The sequence below is a fragment of the Phalaenopsis equestris genome, unplaced genomic scaffold (assembly GCF_001263595.1).
Source record: "Phalaenopsis equestris unplaced genomic scaffold, ASM126359v1 Scaffold000761, whole genome shotgun sequence".
Classification (NCBI taxonomy): domain Eukaryota; kingdom Viridiplantae; phylum Streptophyta; class Magnoliopsida; order Asparagales; family Orchidaceae; genus Phalaenopsis; species Phalaenopsis equestris.
The window spans coordinates 2,846,198-2,872,609 of NW_018165201.1; the positions used below are offsets into that span (position 1 = coordinate 2,846,198).

General features: G+C 36.1%; 1 protein-coding gene across 3 annotated transcripts in view; it reads left to right on the forward strand.

Moving 5' to 3' along the window:
• LOC110030854 (alpha-glucan water dikinase, chloroplastic) overlaps window positions 1-26,412 on the forward strand; it is a 132,960-nt gene that overhangs the window by 53,081 nt on the left and 53,467 nt on the right. The window contains exons 12-15 of one of the 3 annotated variants that reach the window (XM_020733796.1): window positions 814-855; window positions 922-1,005; window positions 1,219-1,307; window positions 1,922-2,056. In XM_020733796.1, coding sequence (XP_020589455.1) covers window positions 814-855; window positions 922-1,005; window positions 1,219-1,307; window positions 1,922-2,056 — 350 coding nt within the window. The remainder of the gene's footprint in view (window positions 1-813; window positions 856-921; window positions 1,006-1,218; window positions 1,308-1,921; window positions 2,057-26,412) is intronic. The other 2 variants (XM_020733797.1, XM_020733798.1) reach the window with 2 other exon arrangements.

The window sequence follows — 26,412 nt, forward strand, 5'->3', positions numbered from 1 at the left end:
AGCGGTTCAATCAAGTTCTTCCCATTCTTTCGGAATCATCGTTTTGAACTTCTTGGTGATTCTTTCTAGTGATAAATAGAGTTTCTTGATATAACAAATTTTCATAAAAAAGAAATTATTTGAAGTCAAAGGCTTCTCATACATTCTTGTTAGTGAAGCCATGAGATCAACAATAATCTTCTCATTCATAATGTTTAAAACATAGGAGAAAAGTGAAAGCCGGATCAAACCTAGAGCGGTTCTATCAAGAACTTCCTATTCTTGCAGACTCATTGATTCCAACTTCTTGGCGATTACATCCAGTGTAAATACAATTTCTTTTGATATAATAAATTCTCTATTTGCATTTTCCAGAAAGCAAAGTTCGAACCGTTGAACTTTTCAATCTTATACCTCGCTTCGCCGACCATTACCCCCACTCAGGTTGAAGGTCTTCGGGAGCTCTGTTTTGATACCACTTGTGAGAGATTTTGCGAAAATAGATTCGAGAAATCTGAAGCAAAACTTTGAGCAAAATCATTCGAAACCAGAAAACACAAAATAAAATAACTCCAAGATTTAATGTGGAAAAATGTGTGAATGGGAAAAAAACTATGGACCCAAGCCACAACAAAGAATTTACTATGAAAATAAGAATTGTACGAATTACATCACACTCAAGTTTTTCTACACCTTTTGGAGCTCAGAAACACTTTTCTTTCTTACAAGTGAATAATCAAAATGCAACTAAACACACAAAAATCTTGCAGCGAAGTCCAAACTTAGATCCTCAAACTGCTGAATTCTTTTACTGGCGCTTTGACGCTATTGTAGGGTGTAGCGGCGCTCCACTGGGAAGGGCGCCTTGACCTCCAGGTACTACATTGTCGAATGTTTGTGTTCTTAGACCTGTGCACCACATTATCGAGCACTTTGTTCCAGGACATGTACCGGGCGTGGCAACGCACCTCTTTGGTGCTAGGTATAAAAAAAATGTCTGGGGGCAGCACCCTCAATACTAAACAGGTGCCACCCTTGTCTTCCTCTAGCAAACTCACCCTAAAGCTTGATCGGTAAAATTGGGAGCTTTGAGTGAGCAATTGATAGACTCCACTTCATAACATGATATATACACACATAAGAATTGTGTGCTATGTATGCAAATGCCCCTATATTTAATAAGTTTAATCATGTAAAAATTGTCTTATATACAACTTTTACACTTACTGCTTTTTAAAGGATGTTGGTGATGGCAAAGGTACTGCAAAGGCTTTGCTAGACAAGATATCTCAGCTGGAGAGTGAAGCGCAGAAATCGTTTATGCATAGGTTTTTTACATTCAAATTTTCATGTCATTAGTCTAAAGTTTGTTGTGATGCTTTGATGAAATTTCCCATTTTAAAACGGTAGAATTTACCTATTGCATCTGTTCCATTTTTTGGCCTATCAATGTAGCCAAGTCTTACCTTGTCATCTTTTCATTTCTTGATCTAAAAACTTGATAGGTTGCTTGTTAATATTTCCCTACTAGTAGGATTTCAAAATGTTATAAGGGGTATTTACTTACATACCACTCAACTCCTATGAATTTACATATCTAATACCTAAATTTTACTTTTTACATTTATAACACCCTAATCTTTTATATCACATTCAAAAATACCATAATTTTAACTTCTAAAAAATGAAATACAGTTTTTCATGCACAGATAAGATGGTATGTATTTTAAAAGTAAAGTTTAGGTGTAAATAGTTAGGAATTGAGTGCGTATGTATGTAAATTGTCCAAGGTATATCAAGGCTTCAATAATTTTGCAGGTTCTTTGTTTGTTGAATATTATCCGATCCAGTATGAAATTGTATCTCACTATTTAATTTTTTTCATGTTACTTAAGAGTGTTTTTTTGACTAAGGGCATGCATATTCATCTTGTTTTGAGTAGGTTCAATATTGCATCAGACCTATTATACCAAGCTAGAGATGCTGGTTTATTGGGTCTTGCTGGAATTCTTGTCTGGATGAGATTTATGGCTACACGACAGCTTGTGTGGAACAAAAATTACAATGTTAAACCTCGGTATGCTTATTTCAGGGTTTTGGTACCTTTCTTGTTTTTTTCCCATCATTTTAGAAAATTGCAGATAATTGCTAGTTGTCTTAAACGTGCCAAGAAACTACATGCCTATTTGTAGGCATAGGCCGGCGGACATTCCATTTTATTTTCTTGTAATTTTATTTTGTGTCATTTACATACATAGCATGCAATTCTTATGTATTTACATATCTCAAATCTAAATTTTCATATTTACACACATTGCACTAAAATTTAAAATAGCACTATTATCACCTTTTAAAATTGAATACACTTTTTCATGGATAGGTTTAAAACACCAAAGTGCTATATGTGTAAATATGAAAGTTTAGGTGTGAGGTATGTAAATATATAAGAATTGTGCAAGTTTCCCTTATTTTTTAGATTTAAAATGGTTATATCAATAGGATTCCAATTGAAACATACAGCTTTGGAGCAATTGATGGAGTTGACTTTGTTTGTTGTAAAAAACTAGAGGTGCTCTACACTTGATAAGCTAAATGTTCTTATGTCTGGCTTTGTTGACATCCTTTCAAGAAAATCATATAATAAGAATCTTCCATCGGAAATTTTTATTTTTCGCTTCGAGGAATTTGCACTTCTGAAACTAAAATCTTTACTATATAAATCTGATATTTAGATCGTTCTATGTGTTCACTTTAGTCTTGATTCTTGAAATAAGGTAGAAAAGTACCACTCAACCACACTCCAGTTAATTCCCGATTCACTATATCGTATCAGTTATTTCATTATTGCGACCAGGTTGATGATAGTGGGTGGTTGAGCTGCGAGATGGTGTTTGTATAGAGTTCCAAACGGAGGAAGAACCGAGGCTTGACTCTTGAGGACTCAGACAATTTTGTGGTGCTCTCAAAGACAGCACCAACAAAGATTGTCAGTGAGGATGAAGAATATTTTAAGTTTACATTTTATATGGAGTTTGATCCAAGAATATTATCGAATGGTTCTACCAAAAGCATTCCAATTGAAATGTTGTAGTTTGTAGCAATTGATGGAGTTGACTTTGTTTGTGGTCCAGAACTAGAGGTGCTGTACGCATGATAAACTAAGTGTTCTCATTTTCGGCTTTGTTGACATTTTTTTAAGAAAATCAAGGAATAAAAATCTTTAGCAAATGAATATTGTGGCTTGCTTGTTATCATTTTTGGGCCCAATGTGTTTTGGAAGTGGCTTTAGCAGAGAGGCGGTTGTGAAATAGCAAAAGAATGATAATATGTGAGGTTGGCGGCATTTGAAAGGGGTTATCATAGCTCTATATGGAGGAAGAGCCCAGGCTTTCCTTTTTTCAAACGTTGCTGATCTCACATATTTATCATTCATTTGCTATTTCCAAACCACATCTCCGCTAAATCCATCTCCTAGACACTTTATAGGAGCTCTCGAACAGTGTCATTTGGTATCAAAGCTCAATGAACTCTAAAATTTTAGCGATTTATTTTCCTTTACTCCCAAAACAAAATTTCGAATAAACTAATCTATCATCTCATCAAAAAAATTATCCTCACATCATCCACTTAGTCCTAACCCTACCACCGTTTTTCTTAGCCGAGATTTCAGTTGGAAGAACGAGACAATAGGTTGCCAAAGAGAAACCCTCAACGAGGTATTCAAGAGAACACTATGGAGGATATGTAATTGGAAAATTTCCAATCACAACAAAGACTTGTTGCGTTTGAGAAGGGACAACTCGGAGATCACCCATAGTCATAATGGTAATTCACTAGGATGAGAAGAGGATATGAATCATTTCTTACCAAGAAGTTTCTAGTGATAAAAAATTAATGCCTCGATGATTTGGCATGAAATTTCAAGATTTTGGAGTTAAGATTGATTTACTAAATTTCAACAGTTCGCATAGATCCCGATGAATTCATTGAGTGCTTCAAATGGTGGAACAAATCTTTGAGTACAATGACATTTTTTTGATAGAAGGATAAAGTTAGCCACTATTAAGTTAAAAAAGTGTGCGTCTTTATGATGGAAAAATTTGAAGCGTCTACGAGAGCATGAGAAAAAATAAAATTACTACTAGGTCCAAAATAAAAAGGGAGATGCATCATAAATATTTCCCCGCCTTATCATCATATGTTTATAAAACTCAACCCGCACTAAGATTTTTTTGTGTGTTACTTTTGCAAATATTTTTCAATATTACAAAACATATACAACAGTTATAATAATAAATATGCAATGTAAACCCAACAAAAGTAACTTTAATAAAAATAATTATCTTTTAAGAATTTTTAAACTGCCGAATCCTCTAATAATAACGCAAGTATACATATCACTCAAGTAATAAAAGGACTCTAATTGAGTTCTAGATTTTAATACCACAGGGAAGTTATAATTGTTTTTAGATAAAATCTTATGACTATAACGTAAAACACAATTCAAACCACAAAACTGAAGTACGAAATTTTAATATATAGTAATTAAGTGTATGCTAAATAAAATGCAGATGATAAGAACTAAGTTATTTAAACTAATTACTAAACTTTCAAAATCAAACTTATGAAATCTAAATAAAGTTTTTGTGATGAAGAGTTCAAATTTAATAAAACATACATCCATTTTATAATGAGTATATAGATTGTGAAGAAATTAAAATCATTTAAAAATATATAAAAATTATTTTGTGTCAAATAAGAGCAATCCTATTCTTTACCCTCTTTCAAGTGTATAAAGAACATTGACTAATCCAGAGTTTAATCCCTAATTTCGTGGTTATGCTGAGAGGATACCGTCTGCCACTCTAGAGCTCCCACTACTCCCTCACATGAAGGCTAACAATCTCACATTAGTTTTCAATCAACTGGACCAAATATGAGATTTTAATCTGTCACCTTAAAATCTCCAATTTTGCATACAACAAAGTATATTTCCCTATTTATTTGCGTTCATTTCCATGGATGACATCCTCTCCCATGGAATCAAATTAATTCACTATGTTGTAGAAATCATAGCCCTTTCGGATCATATGTTTCTCAACTCATTAACATTTCAATTGGCTAGATCGAAAAATAAATGAAGATCAAAGTTCAAATCATCACAAATTATTAATATTTTAAACCGTATAAAACAAATCACTTCTTCACAAAACCAAATCTCATTGTAGGGAGAAAGATAAAGAAGACTACTCAGAATTCATGAGAAGGAAACAACAAAACATGAATTTCATATATAAAAACAAGTTTACAAAAACAAAGAAATAAAAGACACAACTTATCTTACAATCATTCCCATGCAAATCCCTAGAAGTTCTCTTCAAGCACTTTCCCTCTTTACAAACTCTCTCAATTCTCCCTTAGAAATGTAATGAAGAAGAAATTTCTCACATTCCCTCTCCTTTTACAAACCTAGAAGAAAATCTCCAAACCCTTGATTTTCTCTCTCTCACGCCTCAATTGCCTCTTTCGAACCCCCCTTCATGCCTCACTCTTGCCCTAGACTTCCCTCTCTTTTATTAGAGTCTATCTCATTCAAAAAAGAATTCAAAATTCCTTCCAAAATTCTATCCAAAAGTCAACCTTTTTGAATTCCAAAAGATATGTCTATTGATTCAAGAGACATATCACTTCATAAAAGAAACTTCATAAAAGAACCTTCCAACCTTCCAAAGTGTGTAGATGCATTGAATCACTCCATGAGACGTTTAGAACAAGTGGATTCTTCGAAATTCGTGCAAAATTCGTCCCGAACCGCTTTAATTCATAAAAAGTCGTCTTTGGCGTCTCAGACACCGGTTCTGACACTTCAAACGCTAAGTTGCTTAGGACAACGCTGTTCTGGGTTTTGGCGCTTCGGGTGCCAACTCTCTGTAAAATGACGCTTCAGGCGTCAGCTCTCTGTAAAGTGACGCTCTAGGCGCCAGAATCACAAAATTCGCTGTTTTGGCTCTAAATTTAATCCTTTTTGCTACATTTGCTCTAAATGCCTAAAATTGATATACTTGCAACAAAAAACATGAAAATATCCTTCTTTAAAATATAATATCATAAAAAATAAACAGTAAATGTATACTTAAAACAACTTATTATTTTGATGTATCATATACAAAAAGGAGCATATAGTGGCAAGTTAACTTGATGATTGAAACACTATAAGTAATACGGTGAAATTTCCATTGTATTGGTCTCTATTTGATGTACAAACCTTAACTTTGAAGGTGGGAAAACAGGAATTTCAATATGTGACCACCACACCTTACAAATAAAGCTCAAAACTTGGATCAGGCTGAAATAGTACACCATTAGGGTTGAGGAGAAACCAGTCCAGAGTAGAGAAAAGGTGGAGACCACTAAGTACTCCCAAACCTATTCCAACCAAGACACCATTAGGCCCTTTTTGAGGAGAAACCAGTCCAGAGTAGAGAAAAGGTGGAGACCACTAAGTACTCCCAAAGAGACCACTAAGTACTCCCAAACGAGTAGAGAAAAGGTGGAGACCACTAAGTACTCCCAAACTTATTCCAACCAAGGCATCTTTTAAGTGCCACAATTTTGGATACATTGTGTTTGATTGCCCAAGCAAGATGGTGATCTCTTTCACTGAGCAAGCAGTAGTTGAATAGATGGACAATCACAAATGAGAGAATGAAGATGCCATAGAGCGGTATTAGCTTTTAACCTACCATGAAGAGATGTTAGTGATTCGATAGATCTTTCAGGTTGAGCCTATAAGTGAGCAACGGTGGCTTCGTTACAACATATTTCTTACCTGTTGCACCGTGAAAGGAAACAAATGCAGCCTTATTATCAATGAACGACAAGTTTAGTCTCATTCCCAGATACATTCTCAGTCATATTCTTTATTGAAAAAATGAGAATAAACATATTATGATAAAAGATGCTTGATGGAATTTTCAATTGAAGACAAGTTACAAGATAAAGTTTGTTACAATGTTGTGCCTATAGATGCATGTCACATTTTTTTGGGTTGATTGTACCAAAATGATTAGAGTATACTTTATGATGATCACCCAAAAAAAAACATACGCATTTATCAAGGATGAGAAACATATTTTATTTTTGCTGTTTAGGGAGTTAGCAGTGATTAATACTTAGACAAAGATCAAAACTTTAGTGCCCAGTGCCACATACATTGTGTATGAGATACCATTAGATTGTCCTTGGTGATGCTAGAAGGCAATGAGCTGAAATAGCTAATGCCAGAGGCAGTGTGAGCCTTACTATAGGAGTTTTAGGATTTCTTGACTTACATTTTATCTGCTATGTTGCCACTTCTAAGGGAGGTCCAACATGTCATCACTTCAGATAGAGATGAGAAAATTTTAAGCTATATTTGGAAAACTTTAAGGAGTAAACCGGGCACTAAGTTTAACTTTAGTTTGGCAACCCTCCCATAGACAGTTGGCCAGACAACATTGGTCAATTGTAACTTTAGAAATCTCTTTAGGTATTTAGGGGAAGAAATATCAAACAATGAGATCCATGTGTTTCTCAAGAAGAAGAATAAGCGTCTTCGATCCGGGGAGAGTGATGCGGGAGCTCCCGCAACCCTCAATTCTGCATGTAGGATCAAAGTGGGACATGATCCTATGTCGTTGTAGTCTCCATCGTGGGATTTTTGTGGACGCGGATGCCGCTCGATTTGGGAATACCGTAATCCCACAGATTCGTCACTCTCGTGATCGTAGAATGGGCAACCACCAAATCTTCAGCCTCGTTCACAACTTCAGCATGGATATTTGCCTTTTCTGCCATATATTTCATTTCTTTAGCTTTAATCAATGTTTAAAAAAGCTTTTGAGGTTTGCCTTGATTCGAGGCTCTTGAGCAACACTCGAAGTGTAAGCCTTGTTGGTGCAGTGGGGCTTATGATTTCAGGCGTTTACACCTTGAATCGTATGAGGCGTCGAAGAAAATTACCTAATTTTAACTAGATGTAGCGGCCATATCACACAAATTAGGGCTAGAGCGTTGTTTCGTGAGCTTCGTTGCTTCTTCCTCGCACTTCGTCTGAGCCATCAGTGCGTCTGCGTTGAAGAACTATCCGATCGTCGAAGGCCTTTCTGTCTTCTGCGTCTCAAGCCATTGTCTTCTGCCTCTCTAGTCATCGTCTTCTGCATCCCGTCCACCACAAAAGTCCAATATTCACATCGATTTTTGTCCTGCTTCCAGGGTCTCGAAGAATGGGTGGTATGTATGTAAATACTTGTTATAAGTATATGTATTTTATAGTTACTAAAATATTAGATTTATAAATAGGTTTAAATTAATTTTAGGGGATTTACTCATTTAAATATATATCATTCAATTATTATTAAAGTATAAGGTGGTAGATAGGAAAATTAATAAGAATTGAGTATATGTTAAGTATATTCCCCTTAATTTTGATTACAAATATGCAATTCCTCGAAATTTGTTGGGATTGGCTTTATGAATGTCATTGACTTATTATTTGTTCATTGATTCATTTATATAGGTTATTAGGTGTAACTTTTTCTTAAAAATTAGAATGGATCGTGGTACAAGAAGAAAACATCCAACTTGAAAATATGAGACTCAAGCTGAAATGGTAGGAGGTGTAAAATGATGACATGTCTATTTGAAATGTATATTTTGTGATAAGCGAATTACTGGTGGTGTGAGGAGGCTTAAAGATCACTTGCTATGCACTCATTTAAATATTGGAGCATGTGAGAAAGTGATGGATGAAGTCGAGAAAGAGTAATCATGCCACCTCAAAAGAAATGGTGCAAAAAAATACGAAAGAGATGATTGAAAATAGTTTATATTTAAGTTCTCAATTTGACTGTCTTAGTGGTGGAAGCCTGCATTCTTCTGCTGGAGGAACTCGAAGACCAATAGATAGTTTTGTAGTAATTGTAGATGAAGATGAGAATATCAACTCTCAACCAGGTCCTTCTTTAGCTTCTGCAAAAGAACACTGAAATAGATTGTGTTTAGATATTGCAAGATGCTTTTATGAAAATGGAATTCCTTTTAATATGATCAGAAGTTCTTCATTGGTAAATATGCTTCACTCTGTTGGGAATTATGGGTGATGATTGAACCTTCATAGCATGTATGAGCTATTAACTTGGTTGTTTGATAAGGAGGTTAGAACAGCAAAAATGGTTGATGTGAAGAAGACATGGGTTGAAACAAGTGTTACAATAATGTCAGATAGTTAGTCAGATATTAGGTAAAGAAGTACTATGAATTTTCCTTTTAACAATCCTTATAGAATGGTATTTTTGAAATCCGTTGATATATCAATTTTTGTTAAAGATGCCCAATTGTTATTTAAAATGTTTGATGTGGTTGTTGATGAAATTGAGGAGAGATTGGTTGTTAAAGTTATTACAGTTAATGCAAGTGCCTATAAGACTGCAACAAGAGTGTTAATGGAGAAAAGGAAGCATCTTCATTGGACTCCTTGTGATACTAATTGTCTTCATTTAATGCTTAAAAATTTGGGACATTTGCTACAACATAAATCTTTACTTAAAGCAAAAACGATAAGTTTATTTATTTACAACCACTCTTAGTTATTAAGCTCGATAACGAAAATCATAGATGGACTTATCTGACCATCATTTACAAGATTTTCCAAGGCTTATTTGACTTTAAACGATTTAAAAAGATGCCACAATCTTTGATGGCTATGCTTGCTTCTAAAGGATGAGATTAAAGTTCTTGGGCAAAAAAATCTAAAGGAAATCAAGTGTAGAAGAATATTATCAGAGATGATTCATTTGATGCAGTGTTGTTATGCTCTACAGACTAAAAGGTCTTTAGTGAAAGTAATATGGATGGATGGTGAGAGGGCTCCTACTATGAGATTTATTTATGAAGCTATGAACACTGTAAATGAGGAAATCATAAAAGATTTAAGAGGATACGAAGCAACTTACAAAGAAATATGAGAAATCATTGATGAGAAATGGGATCTTCAGCTACATCAACATTTACATGATGTTGCACATGGTTTGAATCCTTAAATTCATTATGACAAACTTTTATGTGGATAAAGAGCTTAAGATTGGTTTATATGCATGCATTGATAGAATTGTCCCACAGTTTGACCATCTTAAAGTCAATGATCAATTTGAAGTTTTCATTTGAAGAATGAAATGCCTAAATTTAGAGCAGCTCAAGCATGCTATGTCGGCTATTTTTTTCTCTTTTTTGAAAATAAGATTCTAAAATTTAAATTTAGTATAATATATAATGTAATTTTAATTTTGTGAAAATAATATTCTTTATTTTTAAAAAATGATGATACTAGATAGATCTCATATATCTAATAATTTAAATAGCTGAGCACGATACCATAAATGATATATCATCTGGAAAGATGATCGTATATATCATCTGGAAGGATGATCGTATCACTTATTAGCGGACTTAACTATCTAAACTTAAAAGTTTATGACTCTATTTTGGTCTACGAATTTATAGCCGACAATTTCCCCTATCTAACACACAAATTAGATATGGTTTAGATTAATCTAGGTTTGAAATTTGGGCATCAATCTCGAAAGAGAATCAAAATTTGGGTACTGACCTCGAAGGAAGGGAATCAGAATTTGGGTACTGATCCTGAAATGAGAATTTAAATTTGGGTATCAATCTCGAAAACAAAATCGGAATTTGGGTACCGACCTCGAAGGAAGGGAATCAGAATTTGGGTACTGATCCTGAAATGAGAATTTAAATTTGGGTATCAATCTCGAAAACAAAATCGGAATTTGGGTACCGACCTCGAAGGAAGGGAATCAGAATTTGGGTACTGACCCCAAAATATCGTGAATGTAGGAAGAATGTGGAAATATGTGGAGGCGTGAAGGTGCGAAAATTGTGAAAATTTGTTAAATTTTGTGAATGATTGAGAAAATTTGCAAATATGATTTTGAATCTTGTGAAGGTTTCTGTGGAATTTGTAGAAATTTATGCTTTGTAAAATTCTATTGCAATGTGTGTGCAGAGATTCATGGTGAGAATTTATACAATGCGATGTTCTGTGAGAATGTGAGTGCAGAGATTTGCAGTGTAAATTTTAAATTTTGCAAAAGTGTTGTAATTTTATTTGAATATTTTGATTTTATTTGATTTGATGTTAAGTTTATTTTTATTGTAGTTTGGTGTATGTGTTTTTACATTTCTTATTTTGATTTGAATTTTGTGAGTTTTAAATTTTTTTTATCTTATTTTCATTTTTTAGGATTTGGACACAGACTTAGACAAACGCTACATCGGTGTTTCTAAGAACAATATTTTTATTTCTAGAACTCGTTCTTTAAGACATCACGATGCATGGTACTTCTTCAAGTAATGCCTGTTTATCAGCAACATCAGTCTTTTCACCTTGATAACTCAAGAGCTGGTAGGACCCACTCCTATCTTGCAGTGTGCAAGAATAGGCCGCCTAAGAACGAGAACTAGATTGCTGACTTTAAAAGTCCTTGGGAAAACCAGCTTATTGCGGGCTTGTATTATCTTGGCCTGTTAGAGCTCGAAAATCTGTTGTGTCGACATTCGTTTTCCTTTGAAATTTCGTAATTTTTCAATCTGGAGTTTGGTGTTGTTTTCTGTCATGATTTTGTTTGCTACTTCCACTCTGAGGTGAAGTTGTATTTCTAGTGGAAAAATGACCTCAGACCCATACAGGAGGGAATACAACATATATTGTGTAGGAGTTATAAACATTGTTCAGCATGCCCACAAGGCTTCCAACAACTGTTCGTGTCATCCTCTTTTAATGTTATTCAAAGTTTCTTTTAAGATTTGTACGAGTGCCTTGTTGAAAGCTTCCACCAGTCTGCTCGCTTTTGGGTAGTAAACCATGGAGTATCTCCAATCAATACTATGTCTTCTGATGAAATTATTGATTTTTGTGATTTTGAATGCGGACCTGTTGTCTGAAATGATTCTTCATGGTACACCGAACCTGTAGATGATTTGATCCTTGAAGAATTGTAGTACATAGTGAGCTTTAAACTCCCTTGACGATATCTCTACTGCTTACCTAAAAAATTAAGCAGTATCTACGAGAATGAACCAGTGCCCTTTTGACGACGGAGAGTTTATAAAGCTCATGATATCCGTGCCACAACACTTGAATGACCATGACATAATTGTAGAGTGTAGCACATTCGGAGGTTGTTGTAAGATTGTCCCGTGTATTTGATAACTGTGACAACTCTTAGCAACATTCATACAATCTGTCATTATCATCGGCCAGTAATATTTCAACATTTTGAACTTCATTTTCATTTTCGTGTCTGACTGGTGACACTTCTGTTTGACTCAAAAGATTGTAAATTTATTGCTCCATGTAGTGAATGTCATGATTTTTGCACAAATTATCCATGTTGACTTGGAAGGATATTCTGACTTTCTTCTGTTGAAGTTGGAGTAAAATTTTCTAGACATTGAAAGACATGACTTCAGGTTTAAATTTCATTAATTGCAAATAAAACAACCCTTACTTTAATTTTTTCTTTCTGGGTCTAAGCAGATTTCAGAATTTTGACCATGTTATTAAAATATTTTTTCTTTTTCTCAAGATATTTCGGGGCCAATTAATAGCAACCAAGGAGATCACGATCACTTAACTCTTTTCCTGAATATATATCGGAAGAATTTTATTAATAGAGCTCTTCAAATTTTATTAATTATGGGAGAATTCAGACACCAATTTTGGATAATATGTTCATCTCAAGCTTCTTCTCAGGGAGACTTTCTCTCTCATAAATTAAGTTCTCTTATAAATTAAGGGTTTTTCGTATAATTTATCTTTTCTTTTCTTAGGCCATAAATAATTTAACGTTTCATGTCTCTCCTTTTGAGAATCACTATATCTGGTAGAACATATTTCTTATTTGAATGTCTGAACTCCCTTAATTAATAATTCAGAAATGCTCCTTAATGTGAATTCTGAGATATTATACTCCATTCAAAAGTCAGGACCCAATCATTTGGCGACATATTAAAAGGTCTGTGATATCTCGAGTTAATTACTCGTATTTTAAGTAGTCTATTTTATTTTGAAATTTACTCAGGACCCAGTTCAAATTCCTTAAAGTGAAGGACTCAATCGATAAAACATTAATGTCATTCTCCCCTTGAGTCATAACTATTAAACACCAGAATCTTAATCATGAAGTACTCCTTTTCTTGATTGAAACGTCATCTTCCATTTCAAATACTGATGAACTTTGAACAATCACAAGCTCTTCCTTTTTTTTAAAAATTTGTTATCCCCCAATAAGGGAGAGGTTTTGAATTATGTGTCATAGCCTGCACCAAAACTGTTTGGATTTGTTTCGCTATTTTTCTTTGAAGCCTTCACCCGAACTGTATTCCTCTGTTGTCATTTGTGTAAGAATTAATCAGAACAATCGTATCAGTCGAAGTTATATTGATCGAACCTCTTTCAGGTTCTTTCAAATACCTTTCGGGATCGTTATGTTCTCACTTTCGTAGTCCCTCTCATGCCAATCCTTGGAGACAAGACAGTCTGTATCTGATTACTCTGTGGTACAGGTAGTATCTCAGGTGATTGCAATGAAAGTACCAAATTCCTAAATTTAGCACGCTTGTCTTATGAACTGGGCATCCTTCGAAATTTATTCATGTGGATTTTTATTTCAAATTTTGATGTTTTGAGAAGTTTTGTTTTGTTTCGAAATTTTTTTTGTTTTGAAATTTTGAGAAAGTTTGTTTTGTTTGAAGTTTAAATGAAAGGTTGTGGGAATGAAATTTAGTGTAGGACCTTATTCAAGATTTAGAGAAGGCCGATTTTGTATCGAACTCGTTTCGACACACCGCTCCTTACCTACCACACCTGTTGGGGGTCCAGCCCACTTAAATTTAAAGATTCCAGAACCTCTCTGTTTATGAATGATTAAACAGTGGCTCCAGAATCAAGGGAGTTGACAATACCTGCTCAATGAAGAAATGAGCGAAGCACGTCTACGGAAGAATAATAGTCTGACCCACTAGGGATATGGGTACACTATCGATATATGAAGACAACCTCATAATCAAAATGGAGAGAAAAATTATTCCCCACCGGAGTCGCCAGAAATTGCCGGCTATTCTTTTCTCTTTTTTGAAAATAAGACTTTAAAATTTAAATTTAGTATAATATATAATGTAATTTTAATTTTGTGAAAATAGTATCATTTATTTTTGAAAAATGATGAGACCAGATAGACCTCATATATCTAATAGTTTAAATAGTTGAGCACGATATTATAAATGTATATTATCTGGAAGAATGATCATATCTCTTATTAGTAGGCTTAACTATCTAAACTTAAAAGTTTATGACTCTATTTTGGTCTGCGAATTTATAATCGACAAGTTCCCATATCTAATACACAGATTAGATAGGGTTTAGATTAATCTGAGTTCTTCATTCCCTATAGAGGCAAATCCCTATAGTTAATTACATCTTAGACAACCTAAGTCGCTTAAGAAAACTCTCGGATGATTAGAGGTTTCGTCTTCAAGAATTCAAAGTTCAAGTTTTTACGATTGTTTATAGGAAAAATCTAATGAGATATGTTTAAATAGGAACAATTATTTTCAGAATTCAAAGAAGTGAAGAGTAAGAGATGTTGAAGATACTGAAGGAGATTCAGTGACATTTCAAACTAACCCATGGTTTGACTTTACATCTTTGAAAGATAAATTATTTGATGTTTTAGTCTTGCAAATTATTTAGATACTCGGGGCTTATAATTACATTTCATATGTAAATGACTCGAGGAAATGTGAGGATTTATGTCGTACCGAACGACGACCTCGGAATCCTAAAAAAGCTTAGGACTTATATCATACGATATGAAATCGTAGAAAATCCTAAAAGATAGTGTGAGGATTTACATCGTGCCAGACGAACTATCTTGACGTCCTATAAGTATGTTATTTAAATCTATCGAAACTCGGTTGAAGTTCCTTCTGCCATCATTTGTCGTAGTCCCGATCGATGCCCGAAGATGAATCATCAATCAACAACGTCATCGTCTCGTCCCAAGAAGAAGGGAGAAAGAAGAGAGAAAACCATACCTCGAAAGGCCTATCCTAGGGGATTGTACAAACATGCTAAGAGAACTTATATTTAAAAGTTCGAATGCAGGTAAATGTCTATAGTACAATATGGTACAAGAAAGGAGCAACTGTGTAATAACGTACTGTAACAAGAAAAGATTGGAGGAAAATTATGAAAGTAAAGTAAATATGAAGAAGATAAAAGACTATGCAGTAAAAAAAAAAATTTGCAGTGTACAAACAAAACTGAAACAACTAAATGTATCTGATTAAGTCTGTCAATGCTATAAAACACATTCCAATTGCATGATATAAAGAAGTTAGACAAACTTTGCAGATTATAAAAGAAATGTTAAATGATAAGCATATGAGAATTTAAAGTGGGATATCAACTTTTAATTTGGGGTTAGGCTTAGACTAGACCTCTTTTTCTCTTTTATTTCGATCCCACAGACAACTGATATATCGAGGTCAACCTGTCAATATCAACTAGAGGTCACCAACGAATCAACCCTATAATCAGACAACCCTAAATCATATCGTTTAATGAATATATGAACGGAGTAATATCTGAACTCATCAAAGTGTAGTGCATCTATATGTAATATGTAGTATCCGTACTCATCGAAGTATAGTGCACCTATATGTGATATGTAATACCTGTCGTGCAGGTTGTAGTGTGTGGATATAGTACCTGTAGTATAAAATGTGATATGGTGATACCTAAATCCATCAACTAAAGATATGTGGTGTATCTGTATGTGGTGTGTAAGATGTACTATGTGATATATGGAATGTATATGTAGGTTATATCAAATGCATGCATGTATTAGTTAGGGTATGGTGTCTACGGTGTAATGTCGTATCTGTTCTTTCGTGATTGTAGTATCTGTGCGATGTTTGTAGTATCTGTTCTTTTGTAAGTGTAGTATCTGTGCGGTGTTTGTAGTATCTGTTCTTTTTTGCTACCAATTTTCGAACCTTTTGAAGAATGTTAGAGCTGTCGACGATCTAGGGGTGAAAGGGCATCGCACAAATTGAATATTGATTTTATATTTTCAGCTATAAGAAAAGCTGATCAGTGGTTCTTTGCATCATTGCCTGTTTCCCCTCATCTCGAACTAATAAGCCACCTCAATATTTCATATGCTCATCCAACAAGATTTTGTATATTTCATATCAAGAAAATGAGAGAAGTAATTATTTAAGCATTTCTATAACATTTACCTTCCACCTTTAGGTTCAAACTTTAAACCTGTACATATGATCGTTGCATGGTCTATCAATTTTTAAAGGAGAAATACGCTTCTATTCTCATGTTGTCAAGTTCAAACTTATGAAATTTATGTAACCAGGAATCCAATTCCAACAAGAGGTAAAAATCCAAAAAAAAAACACTATATGATATACTTCACAAGTAAAAGAGAACCAAGGAATAAAAGTGAATCCAATAGCTGGCCCAATAAAAAAAATGAAACATCATCAAACGAAACCCAGTCCAACAATTGGGACAAAATCTAAACCATCACCAAGCAAAACCAAATCACAAAGTGGGCCAAAACCGAGCCATCAAGAAACAGAACCGAGCTCGATAAAGGGGCTAACATTGAACCATTACTCGACATGCTAAAACAGCTATCCAAAACACTAAATAATTGCAATGTATATTCAAATAAGAGTAGCAATAGCAAATCAAAATGTTAGAGCAATTTTCAAAACCAGAAAATGATTTTTGATATGTATTCAAATAAGATAACAAGGGAAGCAAAAAACTACACCTCAAAAACTAATTCTCAAAGCTAAAAGACAATTTGCAATATATATTTGAATAGGACAGCAAGAGGAGTGAGAACTGCAGCTTCAAACATATATTCCAAAACATAAAAAAAAATTTCAGCAGCTATTCGAACAAGGAGCAGCAAGGAGAACCAAAACCAAACCCCAAATATATTTTTCATGCCATAAAAATGATTTCCAACATGTATTTGAACAAGGGACAACAAAGAGAACCAAAACCGTGCCCCCAAATATATTTTCCAAGCCATAAAAATGATTTCCAGCATGTATTTGAACAAGGGGCAGCAAAGAGGACCAAAACCGAGTCCCCAAATATATTTTCCATGCCATAAAAAATGATTTCCAACATGTATTTGAACAAGGGACAGCAAAGAGAACCAAAAACGAGCCCCCAAATATATTTTCCAAGCCATAAAAAATGATTTCCAACATGTATTTGAACAAAGGGCAGGAAAGAGAACCAAAAACGAGCCCCCTTATATAATTTCAAAGCCATAAAAACTGATTTCCATCATGTATTTAAACAAGGGGCAGCAAGGAGAACCAAACCCGAGCCCCATGAGACATACTACAAAATCGAACGATAGATCATTAACTTTGGATGAGAAAAGTATTTATAAGAATATATGCCTCAATGATTATCAGCAGAGCAACACCTTACCACATATAGCTTAAACAATTAAAGAAATCTTGAACATGCACTCATGAACCGTCAACAAAACAAAGAGCCTGAAGACCTCAATGCGTTCTTTCTAATCATAAATTCTATTCAAAATATGTAATCTAAAGTATTTATTTCAGACTTTAGATAATTAAACATAAATCCAAAATGACCATATGCGATTTAGGGGTAAATATAGACTTTGATTAAAGGAAATAATGAACATTAAAATATATGGCACAACCACGATCACCTTCGTTGAAACATAAAGTAAGAATTTCCATGCTATAGTGAAAACGAGGATAATCATGAACATGAGCAAATTTTGTAAATCAATGAATAAAGCATTCCACCAATTGAAGAAAGTGGAGAAAGAGGAATGTAAATCACTAACATGATTTTCGGATAAAAAAAAGTCAAGCTAGCCGATCCTTAAAACGATTGAAGAAGAAAAAAAAATCGCACCAGTCGAGTGAGTTTGATCGGGGATCACGGTAAAAAAATGCCGTAAGGCATCGCGAGAGGGGGGTATTTATAGCCGGGCAACGAGAAAAGATGCTTACCGACGGAGTTACCAAAGGCGAGGGGAATACGCCACGAAGTGCAAGAAACTGACCAAGATATGAGAAAGAAGGTACCCAGACTCGTTTGGGCGGGAAAATTCGTTAGAGGCGGGCTACCGGCGAAGCCATCGCTGACAAGGGCTCGGAAAGGAGGAAGGTGACTGGAAAACCGGCAGGAAGCTTCGAGATTCGGTCAAGAGATGAGAGGGGAAATGAGTTTCAGCTAGGGCAAGGAACGCTAGCGTGAAAAGAGGCGTGATGTTTTTTTAGGGATTTTAAACTTTCTTTTAAAAAAAAAAGAAAATATCAAATTTTGTGCAATTCGTTCGTGCGTGGCGCCCCAACAAAATGAGTGTCCTCCCAAGCTAAAATCGATGTTCCGGACGCGACGACGTAGTCCGTTTCGTCATCCGGAATCATTCGGACAAATTCGTCGACGATCGCGTCAAATTAACTTCAATTCGCGCGCGACTCGTCAAATGAAATTATTTTGACCCAATCAGAGCCGTTTAACGAGCGAATTGATGACCGATCCTCGCCTCGAATTGATGACCGATCCTCTCGCCTAAACGACAACCATAGTCAAACACATCTCTCGCAGTGGCGAGTCAAACATCGCACGCGCGACTGTGTCCACCCATGTCTTTCAAATTTCTATAGAAGCTCAATTTTAGCTTCAATATGTCTGTTTTTCGATCGACTCAATCGAATGTTGAGGATCTGAAACCGTTCATATGAAACTGCAAGGAGCGAAAAAATGACTTGAATTTTTAAGTGGTGTGGGTCTCAGTCTAGTTCTCTAAGAGAGCCAAAATAGAGAAATCTTAAGGCTAGATCTTAGGATATCTAGAGAACGGAAGACCTCAAAATGAGGTTAACATGCTACACTACACTCTCGTCATGTAAATTTTATTTATTTATGTTGTTAAATCTATGTTTATCGTTTATATATAAAGTTATTATTTTATTATATCGTGCCTCTTTCATTTGACCTTATGTTAGAATGTTGATGGGCACAATTATGAGATGACCCAGTGTTAACCCAAACCACGACAGAAATACAATTAATTTTGCTGAAATTCAAAAGGATTACAAGCAATGGCTCTTGATAATAGGAAAATAACAACACAAACATAGAAAACATCCCACTTCGACGATGAAGGTGGTGTTTGCCAGTTGAACATCAGGTGGGGTTGTCGATTGGGTGCGACAACAGTAGCAAGGGAGGTCAGAGGGGCTGCGACAAGAGTTGAGGGCTTGTGGGGTTTGTTACAACAACATTGAAGGGGTTGGAGATGGTACAGTAACAGTGGGACAAGTAGGAGAGGTTTGTGGGCTGGATTGACGGACTGGGAGCATGCTTGGGCTTATACCTGCGCATGGAAAAGAGTATAGGCAGGGTCTTGGCGTTGGCAGGAAGGAGCAACAAGATTTTGTTTAAGCTGGCGGGAGGGAGTGTTGGCGACACATATGGGGGAGTCAGTAGTATTGTGGAAAGGCTCGGGGTAGGAGGGTGGAAGGCGACGACACAGGGTATGAATTGGGAAGCAACACTGGGGATCTGAGAAGGATAAATATCCCCGTGAGATTGAGTTACAGTCGGAATACCTCCTCGCTTTCAGATATATCCTTAGAAAGGAAACCGTCTCGACGGTCGGCTTGCACAGAAATATTGAAATCTTGAAGAGAAAAACTAAACCCTAAGATAATAAAGAAGATATTTTTAATATGTATTAGTAGTTATAATAGGAAGGAATATGAATTAGGAAGAAAATAGAAAAATGCAAGGAATAGAAAAGCAAGGAAGAGAAATAGGCGAGGAATATAAATAGGAAAGGAAGAGAAATAAGAGATGATTAGAAATAGGAAATGAAGAGAAGTAGGAAAGGCATCGAAATAGGAAATGAAGAGAACTAGGCAAGGACTAGAAATAGGAAATGAATAGAAATTGGAAAGGAATAAAGGGGGAAGAAGTTCCCTCTATGGAAGGGAGTAAAATAGGATATTGGGAGAGGAAAGGGGCGGCAATTTCGGCCCTCATGAAGGCTTAGAGATTCAACCAGACACCAAAAAAGTCCCGCGTCAGTCTCATGGGGTTGGGGGAGCTTCGAATTCTTTTGTCAAAGCTTCTGGCTTCTTGTAGAATTGACTCAAGTTTGCCACATTGAAAGTAGGAGAGATAATGTAGTCTCCTGGTAGGTCGATCATGTCATTGTTGTCATTCCACAAGACGCCTTTGTAGAACAAAAATGCATTATCTCTTGGCATGTCATAAGCTAGAGTTGTATATAGATTTATGGTCTGTTTGGGGCAGCTGCAGCTTATCCAGCTTCTGCTGATAATCAGCTTATCCTGATAATCTGCTGATGAGCAGCTGATCCGGATAAGCTGGCTGACTGTTTGGTTTGTGCATTTGGAAAATAGCTGATTCTGGATAAATGACTATTCTGCCCCTGTTGTGGATAAGCTGTTTAGCTGTTTGGTTTGTGCGTTTTGTAAACAACTTATTTACAGACTTTTTTAGTTAAATAAACGATCTGTGACGCAGAATTTGTAATTTTCTCAACAAAATGACAATGTATACAGTGAGGGTTGCAGGTTATAATCTGACGAACCTAATATAAGCATGTATTGGCCAACCTAATATAAATCCAACTACCAATTATAGCTAATATAAGCACATGTTCAAACTCCCCAACTCTATAAACATTCTCGTTCTTAACATTAAACTCATTCAGTTCTGGAAGTGATATTAGGTGCATAAAATTAATCTAAAAAACTGCTATTATTCAAATAAAAACCGAGACTCATTCAGCTCCAGAAACCAACCGAAAAAACTCATTCAGTTCCTAAACTCATTCAGGTGCCTAAACTCATTTAGTTTGGAAGTGACATTAATTTTTTAAATATCATCAAAAGCAAGACTATGAGAAGAGTATGATCTATTTCAAAACAACAACAACTATCTTTATTATAAAAGTCATAACTTACAAGCAACTATCTTTGCTATGATTCCAAGCGCATAACCTACAAGCAATAATCATTGGAAAACATACATTTGAAAATCAAATCCTTTATTATAGAAGAGGAAAGAGGTAAAATGGGGGGATAATGAGAAAGGAAAACTGTCTTTTTATAAAGTTATATAAATCACAAATGTTAACATTCTACCCCGATTACACATTTTGGAACATATTTTTTAGCCTCAGCCAAACATTAGCTATGGGAACAACATTGCAAGCTTACCTACACTCATGGAAAGGAGTAGTATAAAAGAAAGAGAAAAGAATTCTGCCAAATCTGCAAGTTCTACAAATTTTTTGATATTTTTTTTGTGCTCTCAAGAACAGAAGTAGTTGACCTCAAAAAAGTTGGAGTATGACCATCTTCTGACAGGTACAACTCAAATATGTAACTTCAACAAATTATCCTGCTCAGCCTCCAATTTACAAGTATAAGTTGCATTAATTTGATATCAAGATGAACAAATCCATACAATGCTTCAACCAAATTTTTGTCATTTTTATACTGCTAAAATCATATTAGCACCTTCCAAAATTGTTTTGGATCCCACAATTCACTATTAATCCATCAGTAAGTTAATAAGTAATATTAGAGACAACAAATATTTTTTTTCACCAAATAAAAGCCAAAATGACAAATTATTAAATAAAGATGCCTGTAGCACGCAAGGTACAACTGATTATTGCAAGAAAATGAAAAAGCTTTAACTTTCCTTCATCATTTTATTGGACATTTACATACATACCACACAATTCTATAGATGGATGGATGCATATATAGAGAGGGTGAGAGCAAGATTGACATACATAGCACTAAATTCATACGTATTTGCACATCTAACACCTAATCTCCAACCTATTTTTCATAAAAAAAAAGAAATATTAGTATTTTTTGTGATATGAAACATTTTGGTAATATAAATGTAAAAAAGGCAAATTTTAGGAGACCACGAGACTAGTGAAAAAGCAACGGGATTTAACACCAAAATCCTAATGAGACAGTTAAGATTAGAGCTAGCTAAGAAAGCAAAAACAAATTGTCGCATACAAGGACCTACCCTTGAAGAAATTAACAAATTGCCGCATGCGACGGGAAGGACAGAAAGTTTACAACAAGAGCTTCTAATTCCTGCAACTCGGAAGTGTGTTTAAATCCATCGGAAACCATAAAGAAAGGCTAAAGATCTAAGCAAATCAATCTTGGCAAGGTCTTGGACCCCAATACAACCTCCTTTTCTCTCGCCTCACTTGAAATAATGCATTTTGTTGCTCTTTTGGAATTCCTGCAACCAATTTTTGTGTAGACAACATTAAGAAATGCAGAAAAGGGGTTCAAGAATGCCATGTAGGAGAGATTGACATTGGCAGTTGAATTTTGGCGAAATCCCTGACTTCACTAGGATCCTCTCCCTTCTCATCTCTCCAAACTTTGATAATCCACCCAAAAGAGGGAAAGATTGCGATTTGCACAGCCAAAAAAAAAAAGAAAAAAAAAGTAAACGAGAATGCCGAAGAGAAGAAATGCCGACGAAGAAGAAGAAATGTCGAGAAAGCGAGAAAGAAGAAGAAACCGAATGAAGAGATTATACCTATCGATTGCCGAAGAAGAGGGAGGAGCGGCTAGGCAGAGGATGCGAACGAGGGGTGAGGGGAAGGGATATGCGAACGAGGGAAGCGGAGTAATAGGACGCCAACGAAACGCGAGACACGGGCATCCTTCTGCGGGCGGCGTCATTCACAAATAAGAAACGTCGTTTTTGGATAAGCTATTGAAATGCGTGAAACAAACACTATGACAACATTTTCAAAACGCCGCCCGCACTTATAAGCTGCCCCAAACATGTCCTTAGGTTCCCGTAATGTAACTCTTAAGCCTTTAAGTTTGAAACATTCTTACACTCCTTTTTCTCAGCAGGATGTTGCAGATAAATTAATATATGAGGAGAGATCAACTCTGGGTGGACTCTGTGTCAGGTCGCACCTTTCTTACTAGCAAACACTCAGGAGAGACCTCTTTCTTATTGATAGGACATGTATCCCATTGAAAAATTTCTTTTCCCATCAAACTCCTAAGATAAATTTCAATGCTAGGGTTTATCTCTCTTGCCTGGACATTTGATGGTGGGTACACTGCTCAATTGAATATAACATCTGAATAACTCAATGTAATCTTCCCAACATGGCATAAAAGAGCCCAATTTATGATGTGATGGCCCCCCTCATTAGGGACAACTCAAGAATTGAGTGTATAGATCTGAATGCTCTTAATTTCTCTTATTTGGGGTTGTCATTCCTCTATTAGTTCCTCGAACTCAAGACTGTTTTGGACATTCTCTGTGAAGTCGGTTGGAGTTTCTCCCACGGGTTCAACAAGAATTATGTGTATCCTTTCCTCCTCAACTGGAAGATGGTCCTCCTTTGTGTCTTCACTGTCTTCAGTGTCTATTGTGTTGTTGCCCAATTTCTCAAGAATGCCTTGCCCAGTGAAATAGATCACTCCCTAGTTGCGAAGTCTGATTCAACATGTTCAAAATTGTGGTACTTGCAGCACTTTATGGATGTGGATTGGTTTCACCTGTTCTACACTCTGACTCAACTTTCCCTCTGACAGGTTAGCTTGGATGTTTTCTTGGGTGTAATCTGGCTTTAAGACCTTAAGGTTGAGAGCTGTCCGCAAGACGAGGTGGTCACCCTGTGAGGTAATCTCTCCACTTTTGTTGCTAGAGTTTGAACCATCTGTCTATGGTAAGCTGGTAGGAAATGATGCTAGATCTCCCGCTTCATCTTTAGATTCTCCCATTCTCCATATGCTGAATCTTCTCTTGGCTTCCTCTGATACTAGATTCCAAAGCGTCGTGACCGGTCTTCTGCATCACTGAGGTCATCCCGATGAAAGAGATTCAGATCATCGTCTCTTGCTCCCCTTCAATTATTCAGATCCTGATCAAGGATAATCTCTCAATATGTCCCATCATCGAACTTTATTAATCTCTCGTTATATTTCATCCCGGGTGGGGTCTAACAGGAATTTCCTCGGGGACATGGTTGAAGGTTTTGAATCTGCGGAAGAAGAGAAAGAAAGAAAAAAGCAAGAATGAAGAAAAGAAGAAAAAGAAAGAGAGGGAAACAACTCAAGAGAAAAGAAAAAAATGACAGACTCTAGGGAACCCTAGGATAGGACTAAGGTTATTCTAGTCTGACACAAAATGATACTGAAGTTAACCCAAATCACGACAAAAATATAAATGTTATTGCTGAAATTCAAAAAGGTAATAAATAAAGGCTCTTGATAATAGGAAAATAACAATACAAATATAAAAGACACCACATGGCGATGGCGAAGGTGGTGGTTGGTGGATAGACAGTAGCAGGGTTGTCCATTGGTTGCAGCGACAGTAGCAAGGGAGGTTAGAGGGGTTGTGGCGACAGCTGAAGGCTTGCGGGGGAATTTACGACAACTCAAAGGGGTGGAGAGGGTACGGTTATAGTGGGACAAGTAGGAGAGGTTTGTGGGCTGGATCGACAACTTGTGGCTAGAAAAGAGTACAAGCAGGGTCTTTACATTTGCAGGAAGGAGCAGCGGGGTTTGGTTACCCGCTGGAAAGGGGTGTACGGTCTTGCTGCCAGTGGGTTGGCGAGTGGAGAGTTGGTGGCACAGATCGAGGAGTTGATGGTAATTGGGGTAGGAGGGTGGAGGGCCGAAGCAGGTGGATGACTAGGGAAGCACAGTGGAAATTAGGGAAGGAAAAATACCCCCACAGGATCGAGTTATAGTCAGAGCACCTCTTGAACCATTGGGGAAGTTGACCACGTCGAGCGAGTTACAGCTAGAGCTCTTCCTCACCTTTGGATACAACCCAAGAAAGGAAAATAACCCTGACGGTTGGCTTGGACTAAAATTTGAAAATTTGGAAGAGAAAAACTAAATCGTAAGACAACAAATAATGTATTTATAATCGATACTAGTAGTTAGAATGGCAAGGAATTAGAAGAGTAAGGAAATAAAATTAGGAAGGGAATAAAAAAAGATAAGGAATAAAAGAAGGAATAGAAATAGGAAAGGAAGACAAATATGTAAGTAATAAAAATAGGAAATAAAGAGACATATACAAGGATTAAAAATAAGAAAGGAAGAGAAATAAGCAATGATTAGAAATAGAAAATGAATAAAAATTAGAATGGAATAGAAAGAGAAAGTTCTCTCTATGGAAGGGAGTAAAATCGGAAATTGAGAGAGTGAAGGGGTGTCAATTCTAGCCACCATGAAGGCCGACCACCAAACAAGCCACGCATTAGTCTCCTAGAATCGGGTGAGCTTCGATTTTATTTGTCGAAGCTTCTGGCTTCTGGCTTCTGGCTTCTGGCTTCTCGTAGCACAGAGTATGGTCGTTCATGTTGAAGGTAACAAAGATAGTGTAGTCCCTTGATAGGTCGATCGTGTCGGTGTTGTCATTCCACAAAATGTCTTGATAGAACAAATATGCATGATCTCTTGGCATGTCCTAAGCTTGGTTGTATATAGATGTAGGTTCCAGCAATGTAACTCTTGAGTCTTTAAATCTGGAACATTCTTCTTCCATTTCTCGTACTCAGCAGAATGTAGCTCATAAACCAATATGTGAGGAGAGATCAACATTGGGGTGAATTGTGTCAAGTTGCACCATTCTCACTAACAACTACTTAGGAGAGATATTTTCTTTATTGATAGAACTTGGATCCCACTAAATAATTTTCTTCCCGATTAAGCTCCTAAGACAAATTTCAAGGTTGGGGTTCATTCCATCTGCCTGGACATTTGATGGTGGGTACACTGCTGAACTGAATCTAACATCTAAATAACTTAATGTAATTTTCCTGACATGGTACGAAAGGGCCTCCTTTATGACGTGCTGAACCTCCCTCTATAGGAGCAATTCAAGAATGAGTATTGATCTGAATGATCTCAATCCGAGGTTGTCATGCCTCTGGTGTTGTCCTCGAACTCAAGCCTATCTTTGACACTCTCTGTGAAGGTGGTTGGAGTTTCTCCCATGGCTCAGCTGGAACTATGTGCATCTTTACCTCAACTGGTTCTTTTTTACGTCCTCATTGTCTTCAGTGTTTATTGTCCTATTACCTAATTTTTCAAGAACGCCTTGCCTAGTGAATAGATCACCCCCTAGTTGTGCAGTCTGCTTTAACATGCCCAAATCATTAGCGCGGGCAACACTTCCTGGTTGGGATAGATTTAGCGATGCTGATTGGCTCACCT